The 22,903-nt window shown below is 42.9% G+C and overlaps 1 protein-coding gene across 5 annotated transcripts in view; it reads right to left on the bottom strand.

The window, feature by feature from the left end:
* LOC127413036 (relaxin receptor 1-like) overlaps nucleotides 1–22,903 on the bottom strand; it is a 153,842-nt gene that overhangs the window by 44,396 nt on the left and 86,543 nt on the right. For all 5 annotated transcript variants that reach the window (XM_051649840.1, XM_051649842.1, XM_051649843.1 and 2 more), the window contains exon 4: nucleotides 16,522–16,627. In XM_051649840.1, coding sequence (XP_051505800.1) covers nucleotides 16,522–16,627 — 106 coding nt within the window. The remainder of the gene's footprint in view (nucleotides 1–16,521; nucleotides 16,628–22,903) is intronic.

Here is a 22,903-nt window from a genome sequence, read left to right on the forward strand (position 1 = left end):
TGGAGTTTGCCAAAAGGCACCTGAAGGACTCTCAGACCATGAGAAACAAAGATTGAACTCTTTGGCCTGAATGGCAAGCGTCATGCCTGGAGGAAACCAGGCACCGCTCATCACCTGGCCAATACCATCCCTACAGTGAAGCATGGTGGTGGCAGCATCATGCTGTGGGGATGTTTTTCAGCGGCAGGAACTGGGAGGCTAGTCAGGATCGAGGGAAAGATGAATGCAGCAATGTACATCCTTAATGAAAACCTGCTCCAGAGAGCTCTGGACCTCAGACTGGGGCGAAGGTTCATCTTCCAACAGGACAATGACCATAAGCACACAGCCAAGATAACAAAGGAGTGGCTACGGGACAACTCTGTGAATGTCCTTGAGTGGCCCAGCCAGAGCCCAGACTTGAACCCGATTGAACATCTCTGGAGAGATCTGAAAATGGCTGTGCACCGACGCTCCCCATCCAACCTGATGGAGCTTGAGAGGTCCTGCAAAGAAGAATGGGAGAAACTGCCCAAAAATAGGTGTGCCAAGCTTGTAGCATCATACTCAAAAAGACTTGAGGCTGTAATTGGTGCCAAAGGTGCTTCAACAAAGTGCTGAGCAAAGGCTTTGAATACTTATGTACATGTGATTTTTTTTTTTTTTTTTTTGAATAAATTTGCAAAGATTTCAAACAAATTTTCATGTTGTCATTATGGGGTATTGTTTGTAGCATTGAGGAAAATAATGAATTTAATCAATTTTGGAATAAGGCTGTAACATAACAAAATGTGGAAAAAGTGAAGCGCTGTGAATACTTTCCGGATGCACTGTATACGGGGTGTCCTTTCCAAAGGAAATTCTATTTTAAAAAGCTTATCTTAAAGGAATATTCTGGGTCCAATGCAAGTTAATCTCAATCAACAGCATTGTCGCATAACGTTGATTACCACAAAAAATATTTAAACAAACAAACAAAAAAAACCATTTCAACATCCACCCTTTTCTTTAAAAAAAGCAAAAATCAAAGTTACAGTGAGGCACTTACAATGGAAGTGAATGTGGTAAATTTTTGGAGGCTTTAAACACAGAAATGTGAAGATTATCATTTTATAAAAGCATGAGATTTAACCGAAGAATTAAAGTTGTTTAAATCATAATTTTTACAGTCGTTTTAGGGTTTGTTGATATCACATCGTCATGGCAAAGAAGTTGTAAAATTGGCTATAACTTTACACAGAAAAGTAAATAAAAAGTTAGTACGATTTTATCACACTAAAATCATGTCAACACGAATATTGTCTATGTCTTGTGGCTAAACATTTGAAACTGCAAGTACTTTAGCATTCAAAAATCGGCCCCCATTTACTTCCACTGTAAGTGCCTCACTGGAACCCAGATTTTTGCTATTTTTAAAGAAGAGGAACAAGTCGAAATTCATTTTTGTGGTAATCAACATTACGACACAAATGCTGTTGATTGAGCTGAACTTGTATTGAACCCGGAACACTCCTTTAAATGTGAAAAACATTCATGTTTATAATCAAAATTGGTGCAGCATATTGACTGCAATCTACTGGTCTTTTTTTCACCTGAACAAAACAGTATTTTTTCCAAAACAGAAGAGTTAAATGCTGAATTTCTTTTAACTTTTCACATAGTGTCTTCAAAACACTGTGCTCATGTGTGAGACGCTGCAAAAGCAGCAAGATGTGATGCAACATTCAAAAACATCCATCTAGTGCGTTTACATAGAAAAACAATTCCAAAACAGCATAGATGGACACAAAAATGAGTCCTGTGTGAAACAGCCCCTAAAGAAGCACATTCTATTATCTAACAACCTCGGAGCTCATGGTAGGTCTGTATTGAAAGGTTTATACATTACTGCTAAAATCAATTTCTCTATTGAGAAAATGAATGGGATTTTTATTTCAGGAACTCTACTGGTGGGCTCTATAGACAAGAACATCAGTTGAAAAGCCAACAGCAGTGTGAGCACTGACATCTCTTCCTTCTTTATACATCAGAAAGCAATTCTGAAGTGAATTGTGTCCACCGTCATTTGAGTAGTGCATTGATCAACAAAGTCAATATATGACGTCAAAGCTCTGCCATAATAATTATGAATACGTCTGAATTACCGGAGACCACTTCAGTAGAATGTTGCCCAAAGTAGATTTCACATCGAAATAGAAACAGTAATATTATCTAGATCCGATTACTTTTAAAATTGATGCAACCATCTGTCCTATGTCAAATCCACTTTCATCCACTCATGAATCTGGGAATAAGCTGCAGCAATATACCAAAGCTTTATTGCTAATCTAAATATAGATACATTTAGTTTCAAAGAATGAGATGTGTTGTTTAGTCAGGTTATTTGGACTTAAGTCTCCTTGATTTTTAAAATATTCTATGTTTAGAATGAAACACAGGGGTTGAAAGTGAATGCAGGGCCCGAAATTCATTTCTGAATAAAACTCGTAACACTAAAACGTCTGAAATTGTACAAAAAACTCACCTAAATCTCACTGGGGGCTACTTTTCTCAATTCCTGTACAGGTCAGATGGAACATGGGTCAGAAATCAACTTTTTCAAAAATTAAGGGGCAATATTTGATTTCCAGGGGCATTTTTTACCATTACAAGGGCATTATTCTAACCCTGTCATCCTTTTATGTTAGAATTTAAACAAATAATTCAATTTGAAAAATGGCATGTTTCAAAAATTACAAAGTTGCAGGATCTCTACATTGTATAATGTGCATTGTTACTGAAACAAAACTTTTTTCTCATTCACATATTTCCAAATATTTTGGCTATTAAATTAACATAGCCTACAAAACTAATGCACTGACACAGAGGAGATAACAGCATTTCTCCAGATTTGGAATGAGGAGCTTAAAAAAACTTAGCAACTCCTTCATGCCAATTGAATAAAACAATGCAAAAATAAACATTTCACAATGAAAATTAGTCAGAGATTTGATTCATACACTAAAAGTGATTAATGTAAAATGATTATTGTATCATTAATAATGTTTTATTTCACATCAAGGCTATTTATCCAGATATTATTTTTGTTAATATTATTAACTACATTGTAGCATTTGGTTACATTATATTTTGTGTTCTCTCAGAACTGATTAACTTAATAAATTAAAAACATCCGTCCCTCCCGCACTTTTGGCTTCTAGCAGATGAGGAGTCTTTTCAAACAGAGAGATGAAAAAGTGAGATGAACCGATGGGCAGGTAAGTAGGCTATAGACAGTGCTACTTACTAAGACAGTATATTTTGAACAGAAGGACCGAACGGTCACGTAATTTAACACGTAAGCATGACACTGAACTGCTGCAGAGTGTGAGAAGCGAGTGCCCATTTGTGTGCGTTTATGGCGCGAGCTTCCGCCACTGACTCGACAACATCTGGACAACGGACATCACGAAACAAATACTGTTCAGCGAAAATTCCAATGAAGATCACAATGTATGCATTTGGAAGTAGTCCTATAGGTTATTATCAGATGTACATCAGATAAAACAACAAGAACTCTTTGTGGGGGGCATTTTTTGCCACCATATTGTGAATTTAGGGGGCATTTTTGTCCAGAACCCCCGTTAATTTCTGACCCTGGATGGAAAGATGTAATGGGTGTTTAAGTGTCTCTCTTCACCATGCAGCTGGTACACAAAGCATTTTTGGTATTTCTGCTTTCCTGTCAAATGTGCTGCATTATGACTAATGATGGAGCGCCAAGGTATGAAAGGTGTCAGAACTATAGTTCCCCTTCTGTCACTCACTCGACGTTGCGTAGATGTAGTGGCACTAGGGGTCACCCTTGGGAGCCCCAAACACCTCAGATCTTTGAGAAAAGGCCAATGAGAATTGGCGAGTGGAATTTGCATGCCACTCCCCCGGACATACGGGTATAAAAGGAGCTGGCTCGCAACCACTAATTCAGATTTTTCTTCGGAGCCGAGCGGTTGTACTATCAGCGAGCTGAATACTACTGCCGTTCCATTCACCTCTTAAGAAGCGTATGCTGTTGGATATATGGTGCATTTCCAGCGGCTTTCTCTCCTTCTGTACGACGAGTGCAAATTTCGCCCCTGGGCGCTTTGACAGTGCTAAAAGTGTGTATATTCCTGCTAAAGAGTATATTTTCTCTATTAGAGCACAAACATTGACGTTGAACGTATTTATAAAGATGCCTTTCCGTCTTTGAGTGATTCCTGGATGTGGTCGCCATCTCTCTGCTTCCGACGGCCATGGGCGCTGCCTCACGTGTCTGGGCAGCGATCACACTGAGGCAGCGTTCGTGGATGGTTCATGTTCTCACTGCGATGTTGTGGTCGCGACTTTCCTTATTCCGGGGGAAAGCCACTCTAGCCGCCCCCCTGCACCTTGCCTTATACCTCCGGGTACGAGGCCGGCTCAGGGGCTTCAATGGATGTGGCTTTGCCGGATAAATCCCCCCGGACCTCCCATTCCCCAGCACACTCGTTTGCCCCCGGCGAGTTCCAAGAGGAGACCAGCTCTCCCCAGTGCCAGCTTAGTGTCCCTTTCGGAGCTCCGGAGTGGGATGAGTGCTCGATTGCTGCATCGAAGAGCATACTGGCGATGTCAGACACTGAGGACTCAACTGGGCTGCCACCTTTGGGTCAGCTGACCCAGTCTGAGGCTGATGGCGAGATGATCGCCATGCTTGCCCGGGCCGCTGCGAGTGTCAGGATGGAGTGGAAACTTCCACCATCCCCTGAGCCCTCACGGCTAGATGATTGGTTCCTGGGTTTGGGGCGCCGCTCACAGCCACGCCCCCCCGGTCCCTTTCTTCCCAGAAGTGCACGACGAGCTGACGAGGTCGTGGAGGGCACCTTTTTCTGCCTGTAACCGACATCCCAGCTCATCTGCTCTCACTACCCTCGTTGGCAGGGTGGCCCACGGGTATACGGAGGTCCCTCAGGTGTGTAAGACAGTTGTGGGGCACCTGTGCCCGCAAAGCGCAGCCACCTAGCGGGATTACCCGGCACTCCCTTCCAAGGCCTGTAGGACGATGTCGTCTCTGACAGCCAAAGCCTACAGTGCCGCTGGTCAGGCCACCTCTGCCCTGCATGCCATGGCCCTCCTGCAAGTACACCAGGCCAAGGCACTAAAGGAACTGCACGTGGGTAGTCCTGATCCCGATGTGATGCAGGAGCTGCGCTCGGCGACCGACCTCACCCTCCGGGTGAGGAAGGTCACGGCGCGAGCACTCGGGCAGGCGATGTCCACCCTCGTGGTCCGGCAAAAGCCCAGGTGGCTCCGCCTCAGCCTGAGCCCAGTTCTCGGCCCCAGTGTAGAGCCCCCGCAGGAAGCTGACACCCCCCGCCTCACGGGCTGGCACGAGCACCTGGAAGGCTCCTAAGCGCCACTGAGACAGACGACCCAGGGAGCGAGATGTCTGCTGCAAACCTGGAGCTGGTAACCAGACCACTCCATCCCCCGGTGGAGGGCCGGGAGGTAAATCCTTGGTTTCCTTTTATTTTATGTTTGCCACACCCCAAACAGGCTGCAGTTCCCACATTCTCAAAAGAGCAGTTTCCTCACTCCCTGGGTCACATAGCCAGTGTTTACGACCGTCATTATCACGGCAACCGGGCACTGAGCACCTGCGACTTAGACGCCGTGAACGCGGGCCCCCCGCCTTCGTGCATCCGGTCGCACCACACTCACACCCACGGCCAGGTGGTTGTGATGGACTTCGAGGACTGTCAAAAAGCCCCTCCTCCCCTGTCGCGATCCCTCTGATGCTGGGTACATGGAGCAAGGTAAGTGCTTCGAGGGTCCCCTCAGCGCAGCCACGAGTTCGAGACAAAGCGAGGCTCCTCGACGTGGCATCCCCTGCTCCGTCCCGCCGTGAGGCCCCACCTACAGGTATGTTAAACACGATCGTCCCCTTAGTGCCCCTCGCCCGGAGCTTGGACACGTGGCTAGTGCTTTCCAACCCGTTGCGGTGGTTGGCCAGGACCATCTGACTCGGCTGCATGATTCAGTTCGAATGCCACCACCTTGCGTGCAGAGATCGCGACCCTTCTGCGCAAGGGTGCGATAGAGCCTGTCCCTCCAGCCGAGATGAAGAAAGGGTTTTACAGCCCTTACTTCATCGTACCGAAGAAAAGCGGTGGGTTGTGGCCAATCTTGGACCTGCGAGTTCTGAACTTTCCAAGATGCTGACGCCAAAGCACATTTTGGCATCAAGATTGGTTCGCGGCGGTAGACCTGAAGGAGGTGTACTTTCACGTCTCGGTTTTACCTCGACACAGACCCTTCCTACGGTTTGCTTTCGACGGCTGGGCGTATCAGTACAAGGTCCTCCCCTTCGGCCTGTCCCAGTCCCTGTCCCCTCGCGTCTTCACGAAAGTCGCAGAGGCAGCTCTTGCCCCATTAAGGGAAGTGGGTGTCCGCATACTCAACTACCTCGATGACTGGCTGATTCTAGCTCACTCTCGAGAGTTGCTATGTGCACACAGGGACCTCGTGCTCAGGCACCTCAGCCGGCTAGGGCTTCGGGTCAACTGGGAAAAGAGCAAGCTCTCCCCGTTTCAGAGCATCTCTTTTCTTGACATGGAGTTAGACTCAGTCTCGATGATAGTGTGCCTCACGAGCGAGCGCGCGTGGTCGGTGCTGAACTGCCTGAAGTCGTTCAAGCAGAGAACAGCGGTTTCACTGAAACACTTTCAGAGGCTCCTGGGGCATATGGCATCCTCGGCGCCGGTCACGCCACTAGGGTTGATGCATATGAGACTGCTGCAGTACTGGCTTCAGACTCGAGTCCCGAGATGGGCATGGCACCGCGGCACACATCGTGTGGCTATCACGCCGATCTGCCGCCACTTGTTCAGCCCTTGGACAGACCTTGCATTTCTACGGGCAGGAGTTCCCCTACAGCAAGTGTCCAGGCATGTCGTCATTACGACAGATGCCTCCAAGTGAGGCTGGGGCGCCGTGTGCAATGGGCATGCATCGGCTGGCTCCTGGACAGGACCGCGACTGTGTTGGCACATCAACTGCCTCGAATTGCTGGCAGTATTGCTTGCCCTACAGAGGCTTTTGCCATTGATCTGGGGCAAGCATGTGTTGGTCCGGACAGACAACACAGTGACAGTAGTGTATATATATCACCAAGGCGGCTTACGCTCATGTCGCATGTCGCAACTCGCCCGCCGTCTCCTCCTATGGAGTCAGCGGCGACTGAGGTCACTGCAGGACACTCACATCCCAGGCAACCTCAACGCCACAGCGGACGTGCTGTCACGGCAGGTGAAGCTCAGGGGAGAGTGGAGAAACTCCACCCCCAGGTGGTCCAGCTGATTTGGAGTCGGTTCCGCAAAGCACAAGTAGACCTATTTTCCTCCTGAGAAACCTCCCACTGCCCGCTCTGGTATTCTCCGACAGGGGCCCCCATCGGCCCAGATGTGCTGGCACACAGACCCTGTGCAAGGTCAGGGAGGACGAGGAGCAGGTCACCCTCGTGGCCCCGTATTGGCCCACCCAGACTTGGTTCTCAGACCTCATGCTCCTCGCGGGTGAATTCCCCTGAGGTAGGACCTTCTTTCTCAGGGATGGGGCACCATCTGGCACCTGCGCCCAGACCTCTGGAACCTCCACGTCTGGCCCTTGGATGGGACATGGAAGACTTAAGTGGCCCGCCACCAGCAGTGGCAGACACGATCACTCAGGCCAGAGCTCCCTCCACAAGGCAGCTTTATACCCTGAAGTGGTGTTGGTTCGTGAATTGGTGTTATTCCTGAGCTGAAGACCCTCAGAGATGTGCAGTCGGGTCAGTGCTTTCCTTCCTGCAGGAGAGGCTGGAGGAACGGCTGTCCCCCTCCACTTTGAAGGTGTATGTGGCCCCATAGCAGCACACCACGATACAGTGGATTGTAAGTTCTTAGGGAAGCTCGACCTGATCATCAGGTTCCTCAGATGTGCCCGGAGGCTGAATCCTCCTAGGTCACGCCTGTTCCCCTCATGGGATCTCTCCGTGGTCCTCCTGGGCCTTTGCAGAGCCCACTTTGAGCCGCTAGAGTCAGTCGAGTTGAAAACCCTCTCCTTGAAGACGGCCCTCCTGATTACACTCACCTCCATCAAGAGGGTCGGGGACCTGCAAGCATTCTCTGTCAGCGATACCTGCCTGGAGTTCGGTCCGGGTGACTCTCACCTAATCCTGAGACCCCGGCCGGGCTATGTGCCCAAGATTCCCACAACCCCCTTCAGGGATCAGGTGGTAAACCTTCAAGCACTGCCCCAGGAGGAGGAAGACCCAGCTCTGTCGTTGCTGTGTCCGGTGCGTACTTTGCGCATCTACTTAGATCGCACGCAGAGCTTTAGACGCTCTGAGCAGCTCTTTGTCTGCTTTGGCGGACAGCGGAAAGGGAATGCTGTCTCCAAACAGAGGCTTGCCCACTGCATCGTGGATGCCATCGCTATGGCATACCAGGCCCAGGCTGTGCCCGCCCCTTCAGGAATACGAGCACACTCCACAAGGAGTCTGGCATCCTCGTGGGCACTGGCCCATGACACCTCTCTAGCAGACATCTGCAGGGCAGTGGGCTGGGTGACACCCAATACCTTTGTGAGATTTTACAATCTCCAGGTTGAGCCATTTCGTCACAGGTTCTGTCAGGTACGAACAGGTAAGTTTGGGAATATGGACAGCTGGCCGGGTGTATCGCTTGCATGTAGTGCCTTTCCCCTCCAAAGAGGCGAAGATGTGTGCTTCTTTTCCCATGCGAGTTCACGAACCCGTGAACCCTGGATGTCCTTCCTCCCTAGCCCTGTGGCTTGCGAATTCAGCGGAGGAATTCACAGCCGGAACCAGTACGTGTGCTAATATGCCCTTACTGAGGTAGGTGCTCCACAGGTGCCGGTTACTCCGGTAACCCCCTGTGATGTATTTTCCGCAGTACGGTCTCCATGTTGGCAGACCTACGTCTCCCTTCAACAGAGCCCTCTCTGTCCCAGTCGCTGTGTTTGTAGAGCGCCTCAACTTTCAGGCAGGACCTACCACTGCACCTCTTCCGTTTGCAGCTCTGAGCCCACATGACGTGCTTGCCACATGTTACCTCCCCTCTGGGCAGGATGTGGTCTCCGTGGGGTCTTTTCCCCCTGAAAGTATAGGATAGGAAAAGAACACCTTCCCAGGTGCATATATTGACCGTTAAAATGGCCCCAGCCGAATAACTGAATACTCTGTTGAGAGAAAACATAAAGAGAAAAGGCCGCGGCTGGCGCGGCCTGCTTCCATAGTAGAAACGTAATTCCCCCCCCCCCCTGGGATATGGGGAACTATACAATGTTTTTTGGGGCATTGGGGGAGGCTACATGCAGACTGGTGCACCTGCTACTATGCATGCAGCAGCCTGCTTGCACCTGCACTGGCAGTCCACGTAACACAGTTCAGCTAGTTGTGGCGTTTCGTATAGGGACCACTAGTGTCACTACATTGACACAATGTCGAGTGAGTGACAGAAGGGGAACGTCTCGGTTACTGTCATAACCTCAGTTCCCTGATGGAGGGAACGAGACGTTGTGTCCCCCCTGCCACAACACTGTACTGCCCGCTGAAATGGCCGGGACCCTGTCTCGGCTCCTAAGCACAAAACCTGAATGAGTGGTTGCGAGCCAGTTCCTTTTATACCCGTATGTCCGGGGAAGTGGCATGCAAATTCCACTTGCCAATTCTCATTGGCCTTTTCTCAAAGATCTGAGGTGTTTGGGGCTCCCAAGGGCGACCCCTAGTGTCACTACATCGATACAACGTCTCGTTCTCTCCATCAGGGAACGGTGGTTATGACAGTAACCGAGATGTTCGCTCCAATGTCACGCAATATTAACAGCTTTGTTAATTATTAACAGGAGCAATAGTTTTATCACGTCGCACACTAACGGAGATGTAGTATAACGCCATTTGCATGTCGAATTAACAGGTTTAGAAAAGTTTATACATCTGTAACATAGTAAGTTCAGTAACTAACCGACAAAGCGCTCCCTCACTGCGTGTGCTCACACTAAACTCAACAAGCGCTCAATGCACTGCTGACAGCTGCACGAGGGAGAGAGGGAGAGATAGAGCGGATTTACTTGTGCATCTTCTAGAGTTACAGTTTGATACAAAAACAAGTTTTTTGATTTGATTTGTTCATCTGTATCTGTTGGTATAATAATTCGCAGCTGCACTGTAAAGTGAATCAGTGTGTGGGAATTTCCCACTCTATGAACGTGGAACTTGCGGGAATGATTAAAATTGTGCTCAATACCTGCAATCCCGCACCGAATTTCAGGCCCTGGAATGTTTGATATAATGCAAAAACTGAAGTTATGTTTTACCTAATAAAGGAAGACATTAAAAGCAATCATTTTTATAAAGGCCTTAGAGAGAAGGCACACAGTGTTTTTGAAATCACAGAGTGAGACTGCATTTAATACACCATGCCACATTCTCTGAATTACTGAAAGGTAGATGTGAACATCACTGTTTGGTGGTGGCATACTAATGAACAGCAGAAAATACAACAGAGCAGTTATATAGGAAATTGAGCCTAAATCAAGAAGCAGCCTTTGCTTATACATATGCATTTCACATCCATTTTTAAACTCCTGAGCTGCTAGAAAGGTTCACATCAGCCACAGTTATTAGGTAGACAAGATTCGTATGATGCCCTAAGCAAAAATGAGAACGAGGCTTCACAGTTATGTTGTGCAGGGGTGGTTCTAGTTCATTTTGACTGGGGAGGCCAGGGTGGGGCCGGGTGTGCTTGTAGGGGGCCAAATGTATTATACCTTAAATGTCCCCTGTACACATGAAAAACTTTTGCTGTTTTAATATTTGCTGACATGGAATTTGTTTTAAAAAATTTTAAAGTAAAATTTGTAAAATTTTAATTTTAAAATATATATAATGACAAATGTTTCAATTAGTCAATACACCCTAACATTCTGGTTTTACCCACAAAATTTAAGCCATGTTACCATGCTGTTCTTTAGAATGAGTAGTGCAGTAAAATTTTTGGGTAAAATGAAAGATAGGCAACATCAAGATTTTATGTCAGAATTTAATCAGCAGACTATAATCAGCATGTACAGATCTTGTAAATGGTCACCATTTCCTTTAAGTTTTTTTTTTTTTTAATTCACTAGTTCATTTTAAATGGTCCAGTGTAACAAGTGAATTTTTTAAATGCATGTACATTATCTATCTCAGTTACTATGAGTTTAAAAATGGTGCATGCATCTTAATTATAAATGACCAATAGGATGGCTTTAATATGTTTTTTTTAATCATTATTGTGTCTGTCAGTGTCTATGCGCATTCCTTATTGAGCACGCTTGGTGTGCGATTCTTATTTGAGAATACGTAATTAGAGAACATTAGAGAATCTTATTGGAGAATGCAGTTGCTAATATTAAGCTCAATTCTCAGATACTGAACACACGTGTGCTCTCTCTTGTGATTGGTGCACTGCCCTTTAAGTATTTGATTGATAAATGATGTTCATAAAGAGGATGTTTGTTATCTCCCCTTTAAACTATTTAGTGCTTCTCTTGCATTTCATTTTCAAGAGAAGCAGCAGGATCAACTCTGCAGCTTTGTTCTCTCTCCTGGTTAGTTGCGCGTTTGCTTTTTATTCTTGTGCCTGTACCCAACATTACCAATATTAATCTGTATATTATGGGTGTGCAGCGAAGCCATTATCTGTATCAGTTCATATGACAAAATTATCTGTATCTGTCTCTGTATTCGGATAGAACCGGGTGTGGGTGGGGCTTAAACCGGAAGTGTGTCTAAACTAAATTCAATGTCCATTTATATTTTCTATTAATAAAATATGCCTTTTCATAATAATAGCCTAATAATAATAACAATAATAATAATAATAATAATTAATTTTATTATACAACTATTATTTAAATAAATATAATTTTATTCTTTTGTTTCTGACCAGATGAAGCTGAATTTGTAAGCTACATTAACTGTGGAATATGTTGTGGTTTCTCCTAGTATTTCATATATTAATATCTGCATGAAACAGAATTAATTCGTTTGTCTGTGCATGTATAACAACATTATTCTGGAGGCAGGAGGTGTCAAGCAAAATATGAAACGTCAAGCACACATTTTGCAGTAAATAATAAATACATATTCAAATATTTAAATAAATTAAAATGAATATAGCCTACAAATAGGTGAAAGTCCTGTAATTCAATCAGGAATTTTTACGATAAGACACCATTATTTAGTTAAATAATAATAATAATAATAATAATAATAATAATAATAATAATAGTTACATTTATATTGTGCCTTACCAGAGGTAACACAGTTTAAAGAAGAAGAAAAAAGATAAAGCATGTTTCAGTTTCTTCGTTTTACATAAGGAGGAATATTCCTAACAGATGAATACTCTATGGAGCATTTAAACCTTTATGGAGCATTTTAACTTTTTTTTTTCTGAATAAATTCTTAACCAGATAATTTCCTTAAATCGCTGATGTGACTATAAATGTGGTCAACTTTAAAAGACGGATAGACGAGCTCCGACGTGAAATCATCACTTCAAGTCAGGAATTTAACATCACGCTCAGGTTTAGGCTATAAATAAATACATGGGAATCACGTGTGAATCGTGTGATACATTAACATAGCCATTTCAAGAAGATGTCGTATCTTAATGTTACACTTGACAAGCTCCAGATGCACACAATTAACAGAGACCGGTAAACGGAGTTGAGACCGCGCCCATCCGATCTGAAATTACACCGTGCGTATTTTCATTCATAAGGTTTACACTTTAGAAATACTGGCTGCACAGATTCATAAATTATTTGTCATTTTGGATATGTTAATTTCAAATGTCGTTTTGTCCTTGTGCCTCTTGGATAATCAGTCATACGAAATATCATACAAATATTTTTTATATTATTCGGATGAATCCGTTATTCGTTTTGAAGTCATTTTTCGTGCCTTTTCGCATAAGGTATTCGGCTTCGGGCACATCCTTACTGTATATATTATAAGACTGAAGTGCGTTGATGTGGTGAACTTAGTGTATAGTAAGAGCCTTTCTCACTGAACTGAATGCAAGGCATTTATTTGGGCTTTGGTGGGGTGGTTTATAAAGGGTTCCAAATTATATAGTTTTTAAAGTGTATTCATAATAAAATTGCCATTGCAGATGTGGTATGGCCCTGTATAAATCTAGCTGCTGTTTCTTCATAACTGTTTCTTCACATCTGTTCCTGCATGCTGTTTCATCAGAGTCGCTTCATAGACCTTTTTCACACTCTGGGTTTTGGAATGGGGAAGTAAAGGATTGCAGGGTAAATTTTGACAGTGGTGAACGGGAGTGAATGGGAGACCACAGCAAATATTATTTTCACTTACCTATTTGCACCAAGAGCAAAAGAAAAAGTCCACTATTACATTTGAGTGACTTTCCAGAAGAGGAAAAAAATAGAGAGCAGTGGATTAAGCAAGTCGAGCGATTAAGAGTGATCTCTAATGAGTTGGGCTCAGGTGCATTCAATAAGACAGAAAATCAGACTGGGTTTCGTGATAACGTGGGAAATTGTGCTATATAGTAACTTAACTTACATTTACACCACCACATTTAAATCCGCATTAAGTTAAACTGAAACTAGAGCTGGCAGGTCCAAAGATGCTAAACTAATGCTGAACTTCTACCTTATCTCCAGAAGTTGTTGGCTCGTTATTTGTTTGACTTTCGGTTTCTCCTCCTAGCGCTCTCTGGAGCAGACAATTTTACAACTATATCATTAGCACAATAAGGTTAAAGAATATATGACTACATCATACAGGCATAAAACCTTTAACTCAAATGGTCAGCGCTTGTTGTAGCTGGAGAATTATGCCTAAAAATACTCCGATGGGCTTTCATTAAAGATGCACTCAGTGATTCCTGAGAAACACTGTTGATATTCGAACTCAACTGCCAAAACAAACGCACCCCTCCCTTCAGTGCTCCTTTGGAAGCTCCACCCCCCAAATTCATGCACGCTGAAAAGCCTTGCCGATGTTGACGCGGCTCCTAGCCCTAGACTTATCATAATCATTCTTTTTTAGTTTATATTCGTCTGACCTTTTTCTCTTGGTCTGTTTCTCAGCCATTTGTCCTCCTTGGAGTTTATAAAGTTTGTATCAGCCAGATTTGCCGTCGCTCTTCTAAAGAAATTCCCTCTTGCTCTGCCTCCAACCCCCATCCTGTGCACGTGCAAAAACTACACCCTGTTGCTGACTGGCCGGAGTAGTGTTGTGTGGTCCGATCCAGTGGTAGACACGATCACTCAGGCCAGAGCTCCCTCCACGAGGCAGCTTTATAGCCAGGGCTGTGTACAAATACTAGATTTTTTTTCAGCCCACCCACAGAACGGACAGCTAGCAGACTGTGAATTTACAGAATTTCACAAAAAGTGTATTGGATTAGAATTACTGAGTGCACCTTTAACTAGCATTTGTAAGGGACCGTCTGAGAATTCCACCCACAGCACTAGAATGTAGGAGGAGTCCAAGTATTCATTTAAGTTATGCATACAATTTACAATCTTTAGAATGTGTAAATGTTTTACGTGTTTAAGACAAAACATGCAAGGCAGTTGCATTAAACACTTGGACACCAGTGACGTTTTAGAACAGTGTGTGGACTTTTCAGACGATCTCTTATGAACTATAAGCGAATATTTAATAAATATTGAACTTAAATTTTATCCCGCTAAATATTAATAAATGGCTGAAATTGCTTACAGTACTTTTAAAAGTATAATACTTTTGCAACTTTGAGTAGTCCATACTGTATGTGAGATCCATGTACACAGATTGGCAGATGTTTCTGGTACTTGCCTGTGTTTTAAAAATATGATGCAGTCCTTACATTAGTATCATTCTGAAGTCTCTTTACATTGCCAAGCTTTAAAGAAATAAAGAGGATGTACAAAATGTTACTAGGTGATGTGCACGAAACCTGTCAAGAAAATGTCCAAATATGAATTTAACCACAAATCAATACAAAAACAATAAGGACTTAAATTTTAAAAAACAAAACTAAGCTTACCATTTAGAACATTGTTTTTTTCAGGACACTTTTTACAACCCAATTCTCATTACACAACAGTTATCATTGTTTTACTTTTACTATTCCCATTGTTTACAATGATGATTCTCATTACCGTAACAGTTTTTTTTTTTTTTACTTTATTACAGTAAAAAAGATGTTGTACAGTGATTTTTCAAATTAAAATCTGCAAAAATGAAAGGCAGTACCAAGAGAGTACTACTATGATGTAATGCTGTATGATTATGACTAAATCACTTTTAGTCACCTTTGATATTGTAATTGCAATTATTCATTTTGATTAATAGAATCTACATTTAAATACTTATTTTCTGTGAGGCAGTTGCATGCCATAATCTTTATGCAGGCTATGCATTAAAACAACTTGAAAACAGTGTTTCTGAATTGCTTTCATATTTTAATTGCATGAAAAATAAGTATTATTCACATTTTGAATACATTTTACAGTACAATTTAGATCGTGAGAATTACTGATATGCCTTTAGACTAATTTAAACACGTCAGATTTTCCTTTGCATTCATGCACACAACGGGCAAAAAAAAAATAGAAAATGTTGGCACATTGGGGTACACCTAAATGTAATGCTGTAATTGACAGTTTTCACGATTATGTAATTTCAACAGCTGTAATTGTAATCTCGATTATTTTTTCAATTAATTGTGCAGTCCTTAAAATCTAAAATATATACAGTATAATATATATATATATATATATATATATATATATATATATATATATATATATATACACACACACACACAATATACAATATATATACACACACTCTTTACACTTTTTTTTTTTACCCAATTTTACACTTTGACTTAGGATATGCTAGATCCTAATATAATATGTAACAGCTTTCAAAATAACCTTCATGACAGCTAAAAACAGGTGGAAGTGGATACAATATGACAAAAGTTGTATTCCTATTCCTGTAGGAATAGAACTCAAACTGGTAGAGAATAACATTAAAAACACCAAGGTTGTGGGATCGATTCCAAAGAAACACACCACTGATAAAATGTAAACCCTGAATGCACTGCGAGTTACTTTGGATAAAAGCATCTGCCATATACATAGATGTAAATGGATTTGAACTCACTTCACCCATCACATCTCAATATGCTGGAGCACATGTGGTAACCACTAGTCCACATCTCAAACGGGAGATCATCTTTATGTAACCTTTATTACATAACACAATCACACTGTGCACGCTGTGATGCTGATATAGTCCTCTTCATATTCACTGTTTATAGTAAAGCAAACTTGTAAGCTTCCCTTCAGAAGTACGGCCTTGGTCTCTCATGCACTGATAAACATTCATTAAGCTATCGGAGTAATCTTCCACAAACACCAAACAAACTGCGGCCACACTCCACATACACAGGGCATGAAACTCACATCATAGTGACATTAATGGAAACTGTAGGGACGTCTTTAAAGTGTGCACCATCACAGTCAAGCTCCAGGTCCCTGCACTGGCACTCAGCTGGGATGGTCCCAAGCACTGGGTGAAAAAGAGTGATAGAGAAAGTTAGAGAGATAGAGAGAGAGAGAGAGAAAAGATACCAGATAACACTTTAGATACAGCACAGTCATGCTGAGCTAATAAACGTAAAATTGTCACCGTTATATATTTCTGCAATCTGTTCTAAGCTGTCTAGTGCTAAGGTAAGTTCCACTAAGATTTTCCAATTACATTTATTTGACCTCTCAACAATCTAATCCTGAAAGTATTCAGATAGGTCACCCAAAAAGTGGCACAGAAATAACATTTCACTTTTATATTTCATATCATAACTGATTTAAAAAAATAATAATAATAAGCAGGTAATTCAAAATAGAGGCAGATGGACTTTGCATGAAATGCTGGAAAAGTCAATTTAAATGTACACATCTTAATAATAATAATAATAATAATCAAAGTGTATTTCGATGGTGCTAACAGTTAGATAATTCAACAGAGACTGCCAGACTGAATTTAGCAACACATGATGGCACACAGTCTTTAACTCAGTTAGAGCAAACAGCCTTAAATCCAGGGAACGTAAATGCCTCCGACAGACCATCTGTGGCCTAACATTTTGTTCTAATAGAGTCTTATCTGCGTCTAACATTGTGGAAGTGAATGTACACTTTTAGACAGAACTAAAAACCCAGACACGAGGTCTAATTTATTTGGAGTCAGATTAAATAATTAATGGAGTCAGATTCGGTCTTAACTAAATCAAACAGTTATGATGCTACAGCCACATGCACACGAAATAGATGAATGCGCAGATACCTTAACCACGTCGCTGGATTCCGCCATTTTTACAAAATATAGATTTGTGAAAAGCTCACTGTCAATGGGGGGGTGAATGAAAAGACAAAAGTCCTCAGTGCCAACACAGAGGCTGGATTTTAATTGGTTGTTTAGACCTTTTAATCCAGGTGTCTTTGTTCTGCTTGTTCCTCATTAATTAACAACCATCCATGAGCTGGGGTGAATGGAGGGTGTTTGTAATGTGTCCAGGCCATCAAATCTACAATAATTAAAGCAGCTTAAGCTTCTTTGCTATGTAAATGACCTAAGCCCAATGGAGGACAATGTTTTTTTTTTTTTTTTTCTCTTTTCTCCCCAATTTGGAATGCCCAATTCACAATGCACTCCCAGTCCTCGTGGTGGCGTAGTGACTCACCTCAATCCAGGTGGAGGAGGACGAATCTCAGTTGCCTCCACGTCTGAGACCGTCAGTCCGCACATCTTATCATGTGGCTTGAGTGCGTTACTGCGAAGACGTAGCGCGTGTGGAGGCCCACGTTATTCTCCGCAGCATCCACGCACAACCCACCACGCACCCCACCAAGAGTGAGAACCACACATTATAGCGACCACGGGGAGGTTACCCCATATGACTCTACCCTCCCTAGCAACAGGGCCAATTTGGTTGCTTAGGAGACCTGGCTGGAGTCACTCAGCACACCCTGGATTCGAACTCGCGACTCCAGGAGTGGTATTCAGCGTCAATACTCGCTGAGCTACCCAGGCCCCTTATGGAGGACAATGTTAATGAAAATTAACACTTGCTGAAAGGAATATTCTGGATTCAATACAAGTTAAAGGGATAATTCACCCAAAGATGAAAATTCTCTCATAATTTACTTACCCTCATGCCGTCCAAGATGTGTTTGACTTTCTTCTGCAGAACACATTTTTTTTTAGATGAATATTTCAGCTCTGTAGGTCCATACAAGCTCCAAAAAGCACATAAAGGCAGCATAAAAGTAATCCATAAGACTCCATTGGTTAAATCCAAATCTTCAGAAGTGATATGATAGGTGTGGGTGAGAAACAGTTCCAAAATTAAGTACTTTTTACTATAAATCTCTACTTTGACTTTCACATTCTGAAAGTGAAGATTTATAGTAAAAAAAGGATTGAAATATTGATCTATTTCTGACCCAAAGTAATTGCATAATTGCATTCAAAAGCCCAATCACCATTCACTACCATTTTATGGACCAACAGAGCGGAGATATTCTAAACATCTTAATTTGTAGCAGAAGTTATATATTTTATATATATATATATATATATATATATATATATATATATATATATATATATATATATCTGGGATGGCATGAAAGTAAGTAAATAATAAGAGAATTTTCATTTTAGGGTGAACTATCCCTTTAAGCTCAAATCAACAGCGTTTGTGGCATAATGCTGATTACAAAAAATAATAATAATAATAATTTTTTATATATATGTATACAAACTCAGCAAAAAAAGAAACATCCTCTCACTTTCAACTGCTTTTATTTTCAGGAAAATTAACATGTGTAAATATTTGAATGAACATAAAAAGACTCAACAACTAAGACATAAACTGAACAAGTTTAACAGACATGTGACTAACTGAAATGGAATAATGTGTCCCTGAACAAAGTGGGGGTCAAAATAAAAAATAACAGTCAGTATCTGGTGTGGCCACCAGCTGCATTAAGTACTGCAGTGCATCTCCACATGGACTGCACCAGATTTGCCAGTTCTTGCTGTGAGATGTTACCTCACTCTTCCACCAAGGCACTTGCAAGTTCCCGGACATTTCTGGGGGGAATGGCCCTAGCCCTCACCCTCCAATCCAACAGGTCCCAGACATGCTCAATTGGATTGAGATCCGGGCTCTTCGCTGGCCAGAACACTGACATTCCTGTCTTGCAGGAAATCACACACAGAATGAGCAGTATGGCTGGTAGCACTGTCATGCTGGAGGGTCATGTCAGGATGAGCCTGCAGGAAGGGTACCACATGAGGGAGGAGAATGTCTTCCCTGTAACGCACAGCATTGAGATTGCCTGCAATGACAACAAGCTCAGTCCGATGATGCTGTGACACACCGCCCCACAGACCATGACGGACCCTCCACCTCCAAATCGATCCCACTCCAGAGTACAGGCCTCGGTGTAACGCTCATTGCTTCCAACCATCATCCCTGGTGAGACAAAACCACGACTCGTCAGTGAAGAGCACTTTTTGCCAGTCCTGTCTGGTCCAGTGAAGGTGGGTTTCTGCCCATAGGCAACGTTGTTGCCGGTGATGTCTGGTAAGGACCTGCCTTACAACAGGCCTTCAAGCCCTCAGTCCAGCCTCTCTCAGCCTAGTGCGGACAGTCTGAGCACTGATGGAGGGATTGTGCGTTCCTGGTGTAACTCGGGCAGTTGTTGTTGCCATCCTGTACCTGTCCAGCAAGTGTGATATTCGGATGTACCGATCTGTGCAGGTGTTGTTACACGTGGTCTACCACTGCAACGACGATCAGCTGTCCTTCCTGTCTCCCTGTAGCACTCTCTTAGGTTTCTCACAGTACAGACATTGCAATTTATTGCCCTGGCCACATCTGCAGTCCTCATGCCTCCATGCAGCATGCCTAAGGCATGTTCACGCAGATGAGCAGGGACCCCGGGCATCTTCTTTTGGTGTTTTTCAGAGTCAGTAGAAAGGTCTCATTAGTGTCCTAAGTTTTTATAACTGTGACCTTAATTGCCTACCGTCTGTAAGCTGTTAGTGTCTCAACGACCGTTCCACAGGTGCATGTTCATTAATTGATTATGGTTCATTGAACAAGCATGGATATAAATGTGTATATAAAACATTTTATTTACTTGTCCCTCCTTTTCTTTAAAAAAAAACAAAAAAAAACATCTGGGTTACAGTGAGGCACTTACATTGGAAGTGAATGCATCCCTGTGATTATTTTATTTGTTCAAATAACTTTGTAACATTTTAAGTGTCACTGCTTAATTTCCAAGGCGGTGCTAGTGTCATGATTTCAGGGGCGGCCATTGCCATAGTTACAATCAGAAATATTCTGCACCTATTTTACCTCACCCAATTGAAAAGTGCCCTGGCAACACTTCCGTGGGCTGCACTATCCGCCGGTCCCCCCTACCCCTCTCCGTCGCCACTCCCAGAATGATGTCCCCGCCGCCACGAGTGCAGCCGGGAAGCCTGGGCCAGTCTGATAGAGTTGCAGGGAGCCTGGACACGACCAAGACCGGCGTCCAGTAATGGAGGTGGGGACATGGGTCCGGGTCCCCAACACGCCACAGAATGCCCCCGATCGAGCAGGGATGTACCGTGTACCGGTAAGAATTAAGGGGCGTACATACCAAGCCCTGGTGGATTCTGGCTGTAATCAAACCTCGATTCACCATGGCTTGGTTCATGATGGGGCTTTGGGTGCAAAACACTAGGTGATGGTGAGGTGTGTGCATGGTGATGTTCACGAGTATCCGGTAGTGACAGCCATAATTCAATTCCGGGGGGGAAAGCATAGAGTGGAGGCTGCGGTTAATTCCCGCCTCACCCATCCACTGATTTTGGGGACCAATTGACCGGGGTTTAAAAGTTTATTAAAAGCGATATGTGTGGATGGGTCCTGTAAACCAAAATCCCGGTGTGTGACATGTGACGCGATGGCTGGGGAGGCGGAGCTGGGGCCGTCTGCGGCTGCTCAACGTCAGATTGACACAGGAGGGAGGGAATCCAACAGCATTCCCACCCTTAGGGAATTCCCGGAGGGAGATTTCCCTCTAGAGCAGTGTTTCCCAACCACTGTGCCGTGGCACACTAGTGTGCTGTGAAAGATTGTCAGGTGTGCCATGGAAAATTATCAGATTCCACCAAATAAATCAGGGTTCCGGACTGAGACTAATTTTTCAACCATTTTTCCTAACAGTGCGATTAAACTTTACAAGAGGTCGAATTGGTGCGACTACAAAGTTGGCTCACTCTCTGATTGTGCTCTGTCGTTTTTTGTTCCGTATGAGAAATATCAAACGGCAAACGTTCCAAACGCGAAAGGAAACATCTTTACCTGGATCAGTCAGCGCTGCTCAATGGACAGATCAGCGCAGAGACGTGCATTTACACGTGAACCGGTCTAGAGCGCTCAGCTGCGCAGATCATCATAAACAGAGCTGAGTTAAACAGAGTTGTCACACTGGGAAGTTGTCAAGGGCTATTCACCTTATTCAGCCTCGCTCCTTTTCAGTGCTCTACGATTCCGTGTTTTGTCTCTTAACCTCCTGTTTGTATTGAAGCTACTAAGTAGAGTTGGTCAAAATGGATTACGTGTGGGAGCACAGAAAGTATTTTTGTTGATGGTGTGAGTCTACAGCACCACTTTACTATGTGAAAATGCTTGCAAGGTGTTTTTCTGTCACTGTAAACGTTCGTTTTTTTCAACACCCGTGGAGGTAAATTGGACTCGGCAGATCACATTCGGACAGTTATGACACACTGCACTTTTTCATAATACAAGTGTTTTATTGTTATACATGTAATTCTACTTAAATTTTAGGTTTCAACTTGTTAATAATTTGTGTTAAAATGTGTAGCTGACATGAAACTTCAAACACTGACAGCTCGTATTATTTTGCATACAAGTTTATAACATTAAAGTTAAATTTATTCTTTTTAAAATTAATTTGTCACCCCACATTTTAAAAGGCTTAAATGTAATTAAAACTGTTGTAAAAGGAATATAAAATAAAACGTTCAGTTTCACATGTATACGTGTGTATGTGAATAAATATAGTTGCACCCCTTCCCCCGTCCCGGTTTAATGCTCAAAAAACCTGCTTACCTTTACTATAACACGATGGGTGAATGACATGAGAAGATGGCCAGAAGTGTCATATAGAAATATTTTTTAATGACTTTGTGTCATCTCTTGGAGTTTCATGAGCACAGAGGCATACCAGTACACCCACAGAACGAAGGTAGGATCTTGTATATTTATGAAAGAAGTACTTGTTTTAAAATCTCCCCGCACTGCTTTCAGTTGATATGACATCAAACAACACATTAAAATACTCATGATACATTTTGGCAGCTCTATTACCTTTAAACCCACTTTGCTAGCTAATTAAACATTGACAAACACCATAGATTTCTATATAGAGAAGGAAGTTCAAAGACAACACTTTCAAGATGGCTTCTCTGGCACACAAGGTAAATATCTTAGTAAGTAGAATTTTTCTATTTGAAAATTCAATCAAAACTCTTCAATTAGAATACTTTTTGTGAATTTTATTTTCCTTTCTAAAGTTAAATCTAAAACCAATTTTCTATTCTGTTCTAAAACCAATCGAGTCTGAGCCGAGTCAGAGTCCAATTAAGGGGGCAGAGTTGGACTCAAGACCGAGTCCATAACAGGCTAGTCAAAGTCTATAACGAGTCCAAGTCAAATCCAAATTAAACTGAATTTAAACTGTAACTGTAAAGTCAACA

The sequence above is a fragment of the Myxocyprinus asiaticus genome, chromosome 22 (genome assembly GCF_019703515.2).
Source record: "Myxocyprinus asiaticus isolate MX2 ecotype Aquarium Trade chromosome 22, UBuf_Myxa_2, whole genome shotgun sequence".
Lineage (NCBI taxonomy): Eukaryota > Metazoa > Chordata > Actinopteri > Cypriniformes > Catostomidae > Myxocyprinus > Myxocyprinus asiaticus.